The sequence below is a fragment of the Rhincodon typus genome, chromosome 23, assembly GCF_021869965.1.
Source record: "Rhincodon typus isolate 14 chromosome 23, sRhiTyp1.1, whole genome shotgun sequence".
Taxonomy (NCBI): domain Eukaryota; kingdom Metazoa; phylum Chordata; class Chondrichthyes; order Orectolobiformes; family Rhincodontidae; genus Rhincodon; species Rhincodon typus.
Window position 1 is genome coordinate 20,423,087 of NC_063354.1, and position 14,281 is coordinate 20,437,367.

Below are 14,281 nucleotides of genomic sequence, written 5' to 3' on the forward strand. Positions count from 1 at the left end.
AAGAGGTGAAAGAACTCAGGTGTTTCCACTGCAATAAGGTGGGACACATAAAGTCACAGTGCTGGTGGTTTAAGAAAGGCACTGGGGAAAAAGGATAAGGTAAAAAAGGCTAAACCAGTGGAATTAGTTGAGGTAGTGAAGGCAATCCCAAGAGAACTCAAGGAGCTGCAGGACAGTACATAACCTAGTCACAGGCTGGATAGTAAGATAGCACCCAATCTTTTCAAAGACTTCACCTCTGTGGGTAACGTTACTCAGGTAGAACAGGGGGAGTAGGTAAAGAAATTAAAATACTGAGATACAGGAGCTGGTCAGTCTCTAATAGTAAGAGATGAAATTATTTGCAGTCCTTCCGAAATATTGCCCGAGGGACAGTGATAATCTGTGGAATAAATGGAGAGAGAATTAGTGTTCCCCTGTGTAAGATAAGGCGAGAAAGTCCAATCAAGACTGGGAAAGTGACAGTGGGAGCAATTGAAAAATTGGCTATTCCAGGAATACAGTTTATTCTTGGAAACAATATAGTTCAATCACAACTTGGAGACAAAAAGGGCTGCAAATGCTGGAAGCTAGAGTCAAAAAATGTGGAGCTGGAAAAGCACAGCAGGTCGGACAATATCTGAGGAGCAGGAAAGTCAACGTTTCAGGTCAGAACCCTTCTTCAGGACCGGCGAGGGGTTTCAACCCAAGACATTGACTTTCCTGCTCCTCGGATGCTGCCTGACTTACCGTGCTTCTCCAGCTCCACATTTTTTGACTATAGCTCGATCACGGGTGTGAGTGATGACCAGACCAAAACCAAAAGAGAAACCAAAAGAAAACTGGGAAACTGAGGAGTTAAAAGGAAAATACCCTGGAATTTTTCTGGACTGTGTGGTGACAAGATCCCACAGCCATAAGTTAAAACAAAGAGGGAAAACAAAAGAGAAAGATGAAAGAGTTGAGGTCCAGTTAGCGGACACTCTGATGAAATGGTAAAGGATAAACCTTACCAGGTAGAGGATGAGGCAGAGGTATTTAGTTCTGAAAGATTAGTGGAATTATAACAAAAAGATGAGACGATAAAGGATTTATATCATAAAGCCTACTCGAAAAAGGAATCAGAATGTATTCCAGAATGTTACTACCTTAAGGATAAAATCTTAAGGTGGAAATGGAGACCTTGGCAGGTTAGTGCAGACGAGAAATGGGTGAAGTTCACCAGATTGTGTTGCCAGTAGAATACAGACAGAAAGTATTGTGGGGGGCACACAAATTACCTGTAAGAGGTCATCTAGGAGTGAGGAAGACTCAGGCTAAGATACAGAAAGATTTCTGTTGGCCTGGATTAGATAAAGATGTAGTTGAATTTTGCTGTACCTGTCATACATGTCAGATGGTAGGAAAGCCACAGGCAGTAATAAAATCAGTGCCTTTGATCCCAGTTCCTGCATTTGAAGAACCTTTCATGCAGGTTATGATTGATTGCGTAGGTCCCCTCCCTAAAACCAAAAGAGGGAACCAGTATTTGCTAACCGTAATGAATGTGTCTGCCAGGTTTCCGGAGGCAATTCTATTGTGGAATGTCAAGGCAAGAAAGGTCATGGAGGAGTTGTTTGCTTTCTTTATCCGTTATGGAATATCCAGGGAGATTCAGTCAAACCAAGGGTCCAATTTTACTGCCAAATTATTTAAGGAGGTCATGAATAGTTTAGGTATCAAACACTTTAAATCAAGTGCGTACCACCCTGAATCCCAGGGAGCACTTGAAAGGTGACATCAAACCCTAAAGACCATGCTGAGGGCTTATTGCCAGGATTACCCAAATGATTTGAATAAAGATATCCCATTTATATTATTTGCTACTAGAGATGCTCCAAATGAACCAACTGAGTTTACTCCATTTGAATTGATATTCGGCCACCAAATAAGAGGGCCTTTAAAATTATTTTAGGGAAAAACTTGTAGGTCTGAAGTTGGAGATCTCACAGTTGATGGATCTGAGATGAGAGAAAGATTAAACAGGGTAGGTGAATGAGCTGGACAATATTTGAAAGTGGCACAACACCTAATGAAGCAAGAAGCAGATAAGAAATCTAAAATTCATATGTTTGCCTGTGGGGATAAAGTATTAGTGCTGTTACCAGTGGTAGGAGATCCCTTCAAAGCAATGTTTAGTGGTCCCTTTCAGATTGAGAAGAAGTTAAGTAAGGTGAATTATCTGGTAAAGATGCCAGAGAGGAAAGAAACTTAGCGGGTATGTCATGTGAACATGCTGAAACTTTACTAAAACAGGTATTGGTTACTGCCACTCAGAGTGAGGAATCAAATTCAGATGATGTAGACTTTGATGTGCCTCAGAATAAATTGAATAATGAGGACATCCTTAAGGAATGGGGTAAGGTTGTGAGCTGTCTGTCCCAGGAATAGCAAGCTGAATTGAAAGACTTTTTCCAGTGCTACGAGACATATGTAGAAATTGAATGGGGAGGACTAAAACAATAGTGCATGAAGATGATGTAGGGAATGTTGTTCCAATAAAACAACACCCATACAGGCTTAATCCTTTCAAAGCAGAACCGGTTCAGAAGGAAGTAGAAGCGATGCTCTAAGAAGACATCATAGAGCCGAGTCAAAGCGAGTTGAGTTCACCGATCATTTTGGTTCCCAAACCTGATGGTATTTAATGATTCTGCACAGATTATTGAAAGGTCAATGCCGTGATCAAATCTGACTCATACCCAATTCCAAGTCTGAAAGACTCTGTGGTAAATGTAGAACAAGCCACTTGCATCATAAAGTTGGACTTATTTCACGGTTACTGGCAAGTACCTTTGTCGGAGAGAGTGAAAAAAGTTTCTGTTTTTGTAATCCCAAATGGGCCATATCAATTTAAAGTAACGACCTTTGAAATGAAAAATGCACCAGCCACTTTTCAAAGACTTATGAACAGAACAGAATTGTTGCAGGATTGACTAATTGTGCCGTCTACACAGATGACTTCGTGATCTTTAGCCATTCATGGAAAGATCACATAGAGCATTTGGCAGAGCTCTTTGAGAGACTATGGGAGACAAAGTTGGTCATAAACTTGGCAAAAACAGAATTCGCAAAGGTGGAAGTGACGTTCTTAGGGCACAACATTGGACATGGACGGATGACACCTAGGAACATGAAGAAGGCCATCGAGGAATTTCTAAGACTATCCTCGAAGAAGGAAGTTCTACAATTTTTTAGGATTAAGCGGATTCTACAGGAAATTTGTACCAAACTTTAGTAGCGTAGTGGCACCGTTGACAGATTTGTTTAAAAAGAACACAACATTTCGGTGAACAGAACAATGCCAGGAGGCATTTGAGAATTTAAAAACAGTGTTAATCACCACACCAGTTTTAGCCATGACAAATTTCTTGAAACCTTTTAAAGTCGCCTTCGATGCAAGCGATGTAGGTGTTGGAGCTGTGTTGTTACAGGAGGGTGATTGTGGAATTGAAAAGCCAATTGCTTATTTTTCAAAAAACTCAATATCCACCAGAAAAGATATTCAACCATTTAAAAAGAGTTATTGAGTTTGGTACTAGCCTGACAATATTTTGATGTTTAGGTTGCAAGCAATGCATCAGAGATGGTTATGTATACTGATCATAGTCCTTTGACATTTCTGGAAAGATTTAAGGACAAGAACACCAGATTATTTTGTTGGAGTCTCATGTTACAAGCATTCAATTTACAGATTTTGCATGTTGCGGGTGATGATAATGTTATTGCAGGTGCTTTATTGCGGTTTTAAAATAAAAATGTTTATATAAGATAGAAATGGTAGCATTCAATGTAATACATAAATGGAATTAGTATAAAATATGTAACTCTAGATTAATGAGCTATAGATCTAGTAACATAATGTAATAATATAATGCCGTATAATGTAGTAATCTAGGAATAAGGTTTTAGAGTAAAAGTTTTTAAAACGAAGCCATCTTTTCACAATGATGGTTCATTTTTGTTTTCTTAAGGGGGAAGGTGTTGCAAAGTTGGGCAAAGTATTTGTGGATTAGGAGGTAGGAAGTTAGAATTTGGCGTTTGTAAAATATTGGTGTTTGTAAAATGCTAGGGGGAATGCAATGCAAAAAAACAGATGATGTGCTTTTTCTAAGTTCAGAGATTCAAAAAGGATATCTGTGGACAGCAGCTTGTGGGTTCGAAGGTGCACAGAGAGCACCTGAATTGAAATATTTGTATCAGAAGGCCATACAGTTAGCAGGCCAAGCAGCAGTTTTGTTTTGTTACCAAGACAACAAGTATTGAATTTAGCCAATCAATTTGAAACAGGCACCCAGATACCAAAAAACAACTAAATTTAAATCTGATGGTTTTGACAACATATGACCAATCCTGTTATAAGAAATATTGATATGTCATCAATTGTATAAAAGAAGAGGGCAGTGGGCAAAGACAGGAAGGTGAACTGCCATCCGCGAGAGTTAACAGCTCTCAGTTCTTAGAGAAAGCACCATCTATTCACAACAGTACCACGACACTCCTAGCTAAGATTCCTGACAGAAGAATTCACGGAGAAAGCATTCCTGACAGAACATTTGATGGAGAAGGCACAGAGCATTCCGGAAGACATGTAATCTGGCTATAATTTTGAGAGACTAAATTCATTTTTGTATATATAACTGGGACTTGTATTTACTGGAACAGCATACTATTAGAATCTTGTTTTATTCGAGAATATTTGTAGTTGTAAGGGCTTTATTCAGTTTGTTAATAGTTTAGTTAATTTGTTCACTGTTAGATTTAGATAAACAAATTGTTACTTGAGGAATGCAAAGTGAGTATCAAGAATTTGTTTTATTTAACCACTAGAAGTTGATGAAAGGCAGGTTACATGACTTTTCACACTTCTTCTACAGATTATAGCGTGAGGTGCCCTTCTTTGGGTGTTTTGGTTTTAGTTCTCAGAGTGGGGTGGTTCAACCTCCACTTTATAGCAGATATTCACACTGTTTATACTTTCTTCAGTGAAATATCAAAACAACAGGGTTTAAAATTTTAGTGAAGTCTTAATTAAACAGATATAAAATGAAAATGTAGACCCAGTCAGAAATTTGCTTGGATGTTCTTCAAAAACCTTGTGTTATCAATGTGTTTGTTATGTCAGGTGTGTCTTGCTTTCAAATAATTTCCTTCCATTTTTCTGCTTCTAGCAAGATGACTGAGGCATAAAGATGTCACACACTTCTTTTCAAGGGTAATTGCTGGGTCTCACAGATATCTTGTTTCTGCAGGTCTCCACCACGGCCAAGTCCCGGTAGCCTCCATTATTCAGACGAGGATGTCAGCACAAAATATAATGACCTAATCCCAGCAGAGAGCAGCAGTTTGACCGAGAAACCCTCCCTATCAGACTCTCAGGTAAGCATCAATCTTTCAGGAATGCCATGTTCCCCAAGATTGCCAGAGTAAGCATGGAAATGTAAAATCATGATCCATACTGCACTCACTGTCAGAGGACAGGCTTTTCCCAATTTCATCAGTTGTATTCACATCAGTAAGTAAGTTTCCAAAGGCAGGACAAATATTCTGTGAATCAAAATCTGTGTACCATGAAGGGCAGAGCATCCATATGGCAGACAAGTGCACTTTGACTATAGAAACTCATAGATCATAAAGAAAACTTGTAATGTTCCCTAGCTACTCAGAAATGATAAATATAATAGTAAAGTAATTAGTAAAGTGCTTTCAGATTAATAGGCTAGATGTAAGAAAAATTTATTCAAGAAGCAATAGTACAGAGTACACAATACTACACTCAAAGTGTTCCAAAATTCCTATGGTATTTTCAGTAGCTCCTGACTGAATCTTTGTAACACGTCACATTACAGATAAATTTAGTCCTGGTTGAGGCAGTATGAAACATGTAACTAGGAATCATACAGCTCTTCAATCACTTTTTTTATGATTAGATGTTACATTAGCTTCAACTGGTCAAAGAATTTGCTCTCAATGAGCAGTCTATTAAGTATAATTAATTTTTACTCAAGTAAATATAGTCTGAACTGTCATCACTTGACCACTCAATGGTTTGCTTGTTTTTCATACCTCATTGTAAGTGAAGTCATGGCTTTCTGAATGATGAGACCTGAAGGTAACATGATTCCTATTGTTTATTGAAGGAGCAATAACTTAATTAGCTTGAATTCATACGCTATTGGTGTTTTGGCTCAAATTGTCTAACTGTGACTTTCTTACACTATCATAAATCTTTGAGTAAAATTATCCAGTGAGTAGCTAAGCTTTTATAGACCAGAAAAGTGTCAGATTTGATCTTCATTCTGCATTGAGTTAATTTCAGCTAAACAATGATAGAGATCCTTATAATGTACCTCCCAGTGCCCTGTTTCTCCGTGCTGTCCAATACCCTTGTGGGAAAAATAATAGCTTACCAATGCTCATATATGAAGCCTTAAACATGAATAATAGATGCCTGGGTAGGGGAGCACAGGGACTCTGTGACTTCATAATCCAGAAAAAGTGTTGACAATTTCCAACAGGAGGCAACAGTGGTAAATTATGGAAAAAAAGTAAAATAATAGATTTTGTTATTATTATTTTGTTTATTAAAAGTAATATGTCCAGAGCTAGTTGCTGCAGGTGGTGGGCAATGGTCAGTCCATTGTGTCCATCCAGAGAAGCTAGAAGGTGAGAGGGACAGGAGGGCCAGGGGGCCACTGCTGCAGGAAGGAGACTAGGTAACCTATTCATGAGGTTTGGTGGCTGTAGGTTGTGGGAAGATCGATAACTGTGAAGTGAGCTGCTGTATTTATATGGGAAGATTATGTTAAAAGCATGGATGGGAACAGAGTAATGTGGGAGAGGGGTTTGTCCATGATCAGGAGCACTTCAGTTGTGGGGGTAATAGTATATGATGTCACAACTCACTGGGATAGTGCTATTCCTAGAATCAATACAAAAGTTAAAGGTTTTAAAATAAGTACACAATAATTCCCCTATTTATCTGATTGTCAAACCAAGGCTGATAGAAAGCATGGACCAGGCTTCTGTACGTAAGAAAAATTACTATTTATTGCAAGTAATTAGACTCTAGTCACAGAGTCCCTCTGCCCTCCTACCCAAGCATCTATTATTCATGTTTAAGGCTTCATATATAAGCATTGGCAAGCTGTTATTTTTCCCACAAGAGTATATGGTAAATGGTGATAAACCATCAGCATAAAACAGTACAAATTAAATCTCTAATGCCCTTACAAACACACACACACACACACTCACACACAGAACAATAAGTTACGAGTGAAGGATACTTGGAAGGTAGTTTATTTGCTGAAATAATCATTATCCTGGTGAGAAGGTGGCTTCTCAGTCATCTTTTTCCAGATGCTTCTAAGCCACACAAGGTGGTCGGGTTCATTTATGAAAGGTCAATGACTTAATTTACTGTTATAGCAAAGATGAATTCATTTTCTTCAGATGTAAAATTGTGTTTGACTGCAACAAACGTAGACAGCTGTTGTGTTGGTGATCAATTTACCTCCCTGTCTTGTTCCCAGCCTCAAGCTATTCAGTTACCCAAGAACCAATTACAACATTGTTGGTGGCAAAAGGCTTTTAATATTGATAAGTGGTCACTAATCCATAAACCAATCAACCTCTTGTTTCCACCCAACAGCTGCATCTGTACCCGATCCCTTTGCTCCAGTTCATTTGCAAACCAAACTTCAGTGGCTGCTGATTCAAATAGCTGTTCACACGCTGTTTACAATGAGTATCAGCAATTCTTTAAATCTGTCTGTTAAAATAGTACCTTCTCATTTGAGTCCACAGTTGTAAAAAGCATAAAAATAATATAACATGGTCTTTACAATGACCACACTTTGTGGTCACCTCATATGCTAAGGGCTGGGATGGGGAATGGGGGGTGGGGAGTGGGGAGTGGGAAGATGGGCAGGTGGGCAGGTGGGCAGGTGGGCAGGTGCAGACTTATATAGACATGTTGTGTGGGGACCTGGGATGGTGTGAAGCCTATGAGGTTCATAGGAAGGGGATCCAGATTTCTAGGGCCTCACTAATTTGTGAATGCAGAGGCTGGAAACCACTGCCCAAAAAGTGATCACTGACAGCTTTCATCATGCTGGAAATCTGAAGTACATAGTAGGTAAGAAAATGGCTGCGACTATACCTTGTGCAGGCAGGGGAAGTATCTTGACCTGGAAGGTAAGGTGCTACAGAAACCAGTGATGTGAGGCCCTTTAGAGGGCAACAAAATTACACACAGACAAGCACTGTTCAGGACACAGAACTGTGGGCTCCCTACTCCTGATGGATCTTAATGCATTGGCTCCCTGTGTGCTGTACCCCCTGCCCCACACATTGCTAACCATTTCATTCAGCACCAGCACTTTTGCATTCAGGATAAGGGAAAAATTAGGAATGTTTGACAAGAGAGACAATGGTGCCAGTAGAATCCACTGTCCTGTTCATTTTGCTTCCATTTGCTACAGCAAACTGTCAACATAGAATAAATCCATGGTACATCTGTATTGACATTAGGCATTATGCTGGCATAGTTACAGTACAAGCTGACCAAGGACTCAAACAAGGAGATGTACTGTGAAACCAATAACATTCATACAAATGTGATACCTTATATACAGTGCACTGCTACCCATGCCACCAATGTCCCCTCCAAAGGTTTTTCTCTTTCCTTCCCTCCAGCTACATTTCAGTGTTGTCCCACGTTCCACAACGGGGGTGCAAGTGGTCTACTCAGCAGTGGAGCCTGTTGGCCTCGGAGGTTTGTTCAAGCATTTGTGTCTGGACAGCCCAAGCATGCTGAGGGTCTTCTTGCTGGAAGCTTGAAGCCCTCCTGGCTTGAACTTTCAAGAGCCCTAATGGCATTGCTGCACTCCTGCAACCTCTGTGCGATGAGTGCAACTGCCTCCCACATACCTGTCTTGATATTTCAGTTCCTCCTTGTGTGTTTGGATGAAGTCCCTGCTTGCCAATACCACAGGGTTGACTCCTGCCTGGGACTGAGCAGGCACCTAGTATTCAGTGGTCCTTAGTGTGCCAGCAACCATTCTTGACCAGCTGAGAAGCTGTCACAGTGGGGTGCTCATCTGCTTGTACTCCTGAACTTTCTAAACATGACATTCCCACCAGGGTGTCAAATCTGAGCTTATGATGGTGCTGAAGGCTGCCAGCCAATGCTCCTTTTGAGGCCTCAGAATGTTCTTCCTCAGAGGTCAAGCATGTGTTTTCTGGCATAGCTGGCTATGTCTAGGCAGGGGCAGCAGACTCCTGCTGATATCTGCAAAGCACAAGGGAGAGAAAGCGTCATGGCAAATGGTTAAGTGCTGTGCAATGAATGGCACTGACAGCGGGATTAATCTGAGAGTTACAGTGTAATGAAGAGTGGTACTCACTCTGTTGATGCCTCGGCATCCCCACAGGAATGTTCGCAGTCGTCTTGCGCAAGGGACAGAATTCTTTCCTCAGTGTGAGAGGAGCTCAATGTCAAGCCCCTCTTCACCCATTTTGACTCTTTCTGCCCTGTTGTGGGCTGTTTTCTTCTGAAATGAGAAAAAGGGAGGGATTGAGCGAGTTGAAAGTGGTGACTCAGCTGTTTGTACTGTTGTTAGTAATTGAAAGTTAGTGAGTAGGTAGTACAGAGGCCATGCAGCGATAGCAGTGTGGGAGGTTTGAAGGAAACAAGAGCAAATGATGGAAGATGTTGCAGGCAACAGTGAGAGTGGTAAAGCATGAATCTTGATGGTGGGTGCAGTTGACAATGAGTGAGTGTGAGGTCACACCAAGAGTCTGGAACTTACCCTGCTAGAACAGAGAAGATTACTGACATTCTTGCAGCATTATTCCGGACCATGAGGATCGCAGTGACATAAGTGGTGATCTAGTACTAGCCAGCCAGGGTCTGGTATCATTGGCTTCCTCTGCCGGTCCTCCAGGAAAAGGACAGTCCTCCTCTGCACCACCCCATCCACCAGAATCTCCATGTTCTTGTCGGAGAATTGTTTTCCCTTTCTCCAACATATTTAGACTGACTATTCATCACCAATCAGGGCAGCTTTGGAATGTCAGTGCTTCTGGGTGCAGAGTGGCACAAGCATCAGAGATCTTCCAGCACACATCTGATGAGTGGCAAGTTGATCTGGAAACAGTGAGTGGTAGGATGGGACTAGAAATGAGCAAGAGGGGCACCACTGGGGTAGCGTATTTAGTTAACGTGATGAGTTTGGGGAGATACTGCAAGAGTTCCCATTAGGCCTCACAGTGGGAACCCAACATGAATCTTGACAAAATTGATGTATATCCAAGAAAAATGTAAAGTTGACACCACAGTTTTCTTTCATATAAGGATTTCTGACGCAATAAAATGCATTTTCTGGTATAGGTGCAATGTAAATTCTGCTTGGAAGGTTAATTTATAGCCAAGTATTTGAACCATTGAAATCTATGATGCAATTTTTTACACTGAGAATTGCCATTTGCTTTATGTTCAGGATAAAGAGAGTTGTTACTGTATTTTTTATTGTTGAACTTATGTTGGTCTCTCTACCTGTCTGTCACCTTATCCATGTGTTGCATGGAGCCATCATCCTATCAAAACATCATAAATAGCTTAAAATTGTTACTCAGTTGTCAATTGGGTTCACTTATGGAAAAAGTGAAGTCAGGTAATAAATGTATTTCTGCAAAAATGCCTGAACTAACCTTACTCCCATTGATAAACTATTCATTGGATAAGTGAAATATAAAATATTTTAAAGGTTGAGGAAGAACTACTAGATCCTGGCTTTCAAACAAGATGGATGAAGACAAATTTAATTTATTTAAAATGGATAAATGAGTTTTAAGTAACTCCCAAGACTAAAATACAGCCCTCAAGCCTCTGGGTTGAAAGTGGGTGTTTTTTTTTCTCTCTGTGAACCTTAATGGAAAGCTATTTGACCTTTTTGTTTATTTCTAACTGACATTTAGTTGCTGTTAGACTTTATTGTAATCCTATGTTGAACTTAATAGCAAGCAGCATGGAATTCAAGTGTCACCTTGATGGTAAATAAGAAAAACTGTTCAGAAGATGAGCAGTTCAGAGCATGATCACTTGATTGATTATTGAGATGAAGGGGTTATCTTATGAGTAAAGATTGCAGAGGCTGGGTCTATATCCATTGGAGTTCAGAAGAATGAGAGCTGAACTTACTGAGACATGTAAGATTCAGAGGTCATTTGCCAGGGAGGTGCTGAAAGGCAGCTTCCCCTTGTGGGAGAGATTAGAACGAGGGGACACAGTTTCTCTCAGAGTGTTGTGAGACAGCAGTGGAGGCAAGGTAATTGAACTTTTTTTCAGAATAGATGTAGGTAGATTGGTGACTAAGAAGGGAGTCAAAGGGATATTAGGGGTAGACAGGAAATGGAATTGACTCCAATGTCAGATCAGCTATAACTGTACTGAATGGCAGAGCAAGTCTGAGGGGTGAATGGCCTATTTCTGTTCCTAATTCATATATTCATTGGTCTTATGGTCTTTAAATTGAATAGTAGATTGTAGCTGAGAAACACTTGCAATTTTACCCTCAGTTCAATAAACTCATCCAAATTGCTGATGACCAAACTCCCATGTGTTCTAGGTTAAAGCTTATCCCAATGGCCTTATTAATCTTAAAGTAAATTACAAAGCTACAATCTAACTATGGAAAGATGTATATCATGTCAAAGCAGTAAGTTTGACTGGTCAATGACCATTACCTGAATACTAGAATAGCACCACAGCTTTCAGTATGTACTTGTATTTTTGTTATTTTTAATCAAATGCATGGTTTATGTTTTGATCTCTACTTTTTCTTTCATTTCTAGAGACACCATCATTATTTAATACAAATACTAGTAGATATTACCTCCACCACTGAAGATGGATAGAAATAAGGTTTTCAGTTCTCTTTATTACCCCATTTTTTTAAGAAAAAAGCTTATCTAAAGGAGAACAATGGTCAAATTGCAATAAAATTTGATACACTTGTAAGATATAGCACCAGAGAGAAATGATTAGTTTTTGGGAAAGATCCAGATCCTCGCATCCAAAAACATTGGATTTTCTTTTCTTGTTCAGAATTTTGTGCACTGCTTTATTTAGAATGTTGTCAATTGTCTTAGCAGCAGTGTTTTCAGAGCAGCGTATTTGAACATCGGCTTCAGACAACTGAAAAAGCTTTTGCAAATAAAAGGATCAGAAAGAGCAACACAAAATTATAAAGAAGAGATAATAATAAAAGTTTAATCTGTTGACTCATCAGGTGAATTTCTATCACATGGGGCCAGCAAAGAAACTTGAAAGGACAATCCAAATGCATCAATTATTTAAAATTATATCTTATTAAACTTATATTTTGAGATATAATGCCATAATGAGAACTTCCTGGTAAGATTATTACTCAATTATGGAATCTTTAATGTGAATCTCTTTGCATCCACATGTACATAGTACCTATCTAATATGAATTAGGAGAAGAAATGATAGTAAGATGATATATATATATATCCTGACCTGTCACTATTTGAACATCTTTTCAAATTAAACTTTTAAACATTTTCTCATATTACATTCAACTTTGCTTTTAATATCAAAATAGGTGTAATAATCTATTCAAATTCCTATTTCTTATCCAACCTGTATTGCATAAGTAGTTTTATACCATAGCCCCAAATCCATTTTTAGCATGACTGGAAAAGCTGGACCTCTGCCATATTTATTCAACACTAACAAACATTCACTACTTCCCACATCCAAGAAAACTTTTTTTTAAAATCCAAAATAGATTGAGCAATGAATAAACAAAGGCATCTGAAACATTCATTAAGAAATGAAAACATCCATTTTCTGATAAGAATCTGGACTTTACAGCGAGACAAGTATGTTTGCGTAGGAGACTAGAACAATATTGTTCCTTTCCCCTAAGCAGTTCCTGTTTTAAAAATTGTTACCTTTTGTTTTGGTGATTGCAATGGCTGCATCATTGGCAGGAGTCCTTTGACAACACCTTCCAAACCCATTGTCTCTACTATCTGGAAAGATGGTAGAATGATAACTTATTAGAACACCACCAAGTTCCCCTCCAAGCCATACACCAACCTGACGTGAAACTATAACACCATTCCTTCATGGTTGCTGGGTCAAAAAACTGGAACTCCCTTCCTACAGCATTGTGTGTGTGTATCAGCTGTGCCACGTGAATCACAATGGTTTCAACATGTGGCTCATTAACACCTTAAGAGATATTAGAAAGGGCAACAAATGTTGGCCTTGTCAGTGACTTTCACATCTAATGAATTAATATAAAAAATTACAGTAGCTATAAGGTAGATTAGGGTTTTCCCTGCCTATAAATATACTTCATCTTGAGCTTCAGAAAACTGTTTTCAACTGAAAGGAACACACATCTTTTCAGGAAACGTCTCCCCCTCTCTCCCTATTTATTTCAGAATCCCCTTCCCCTCCCCCATTTCTGAAGAAGGGTCCAGACCCGAAATGTCAGCTTTCCTGCTCCTCTGATGCTTGGCCTGCTGTGTTCATCCAGCTCTACACCTTGTTATCACAGATCTTTGTAGTCTGTGAATAGCTTTGCTAATTTATACCAAGTCATGATTGTTCATGTTGTGAATTCACATCCATCGACTTGAGAATATATAAATAAGATGCTACTACAGCAGATGGCCTTTAAGTGGTCTAGAGGATTAGAGGGGTCTGGGGTAATTTTATACAGCCGTGGAACAATTCAGAAGTCCTCTTGCAGGCTGCACACAAGCCAGCCCCTTTAAGTTATTGCACATGCACAGCTACACAACAAAAAAATTAAAGTGGTTGTGCTCTTAAAATCACTTATGAACTCCACAGGAAAATGAGAATGTATGCTGGTTTTGGGGGTTGATAGGGTGGCAGTTGCACAAGCATTCATAATGAGATGGTATGCAATTGTTTCCAGAGAATCAAACTTCTGTTTCTGCTCAGATGGCCTCATTATGATTGTTCCACAGGACTCAAAGAATGATTAATCTATTGAGCTCAACCAACCGTGTACACACAGTTGCAAAGGGGATCACCAATAGGGTGTCTTTATCTTCAGACACATAAAAACTGTTGATAATTGTGGTTCAGTTTCATGTAAATGTCAAGCTTGCAGATAAACTCAAAATTCAATTGTACAATAAGCAGTACAAAATGTCTGCGCCCTCAGAAAAAGGGCATTTATCCACCAGCAGGCTT

At 39.4% G+C, this 14,281-nt stretch overlaps 1 protein-coding gene across 1 annotated transcript in view; it reads left to right on the forward strand.

Moving 5' to 3' along the window:
• sdk2b (sidekick cell adhesion molecule 2b) overlaps positions 1 to 14,281 on the forward strand; it is a 428,005-nt gene that overhangs the window by 389,157 nt on the left and 24,567 nt on the right. The window contains exon 44 of the mRNA XM_048611111.1: positions 5,271 to 5,397. Within this exon, the coding sequence (XP_048467068.1) occupies positions 5,271 to 5,397 (127 nt within the window). The remainder of the gene's footprint in view (positions 1 to 5,270; positions 5,398 to 14,281) is intronic.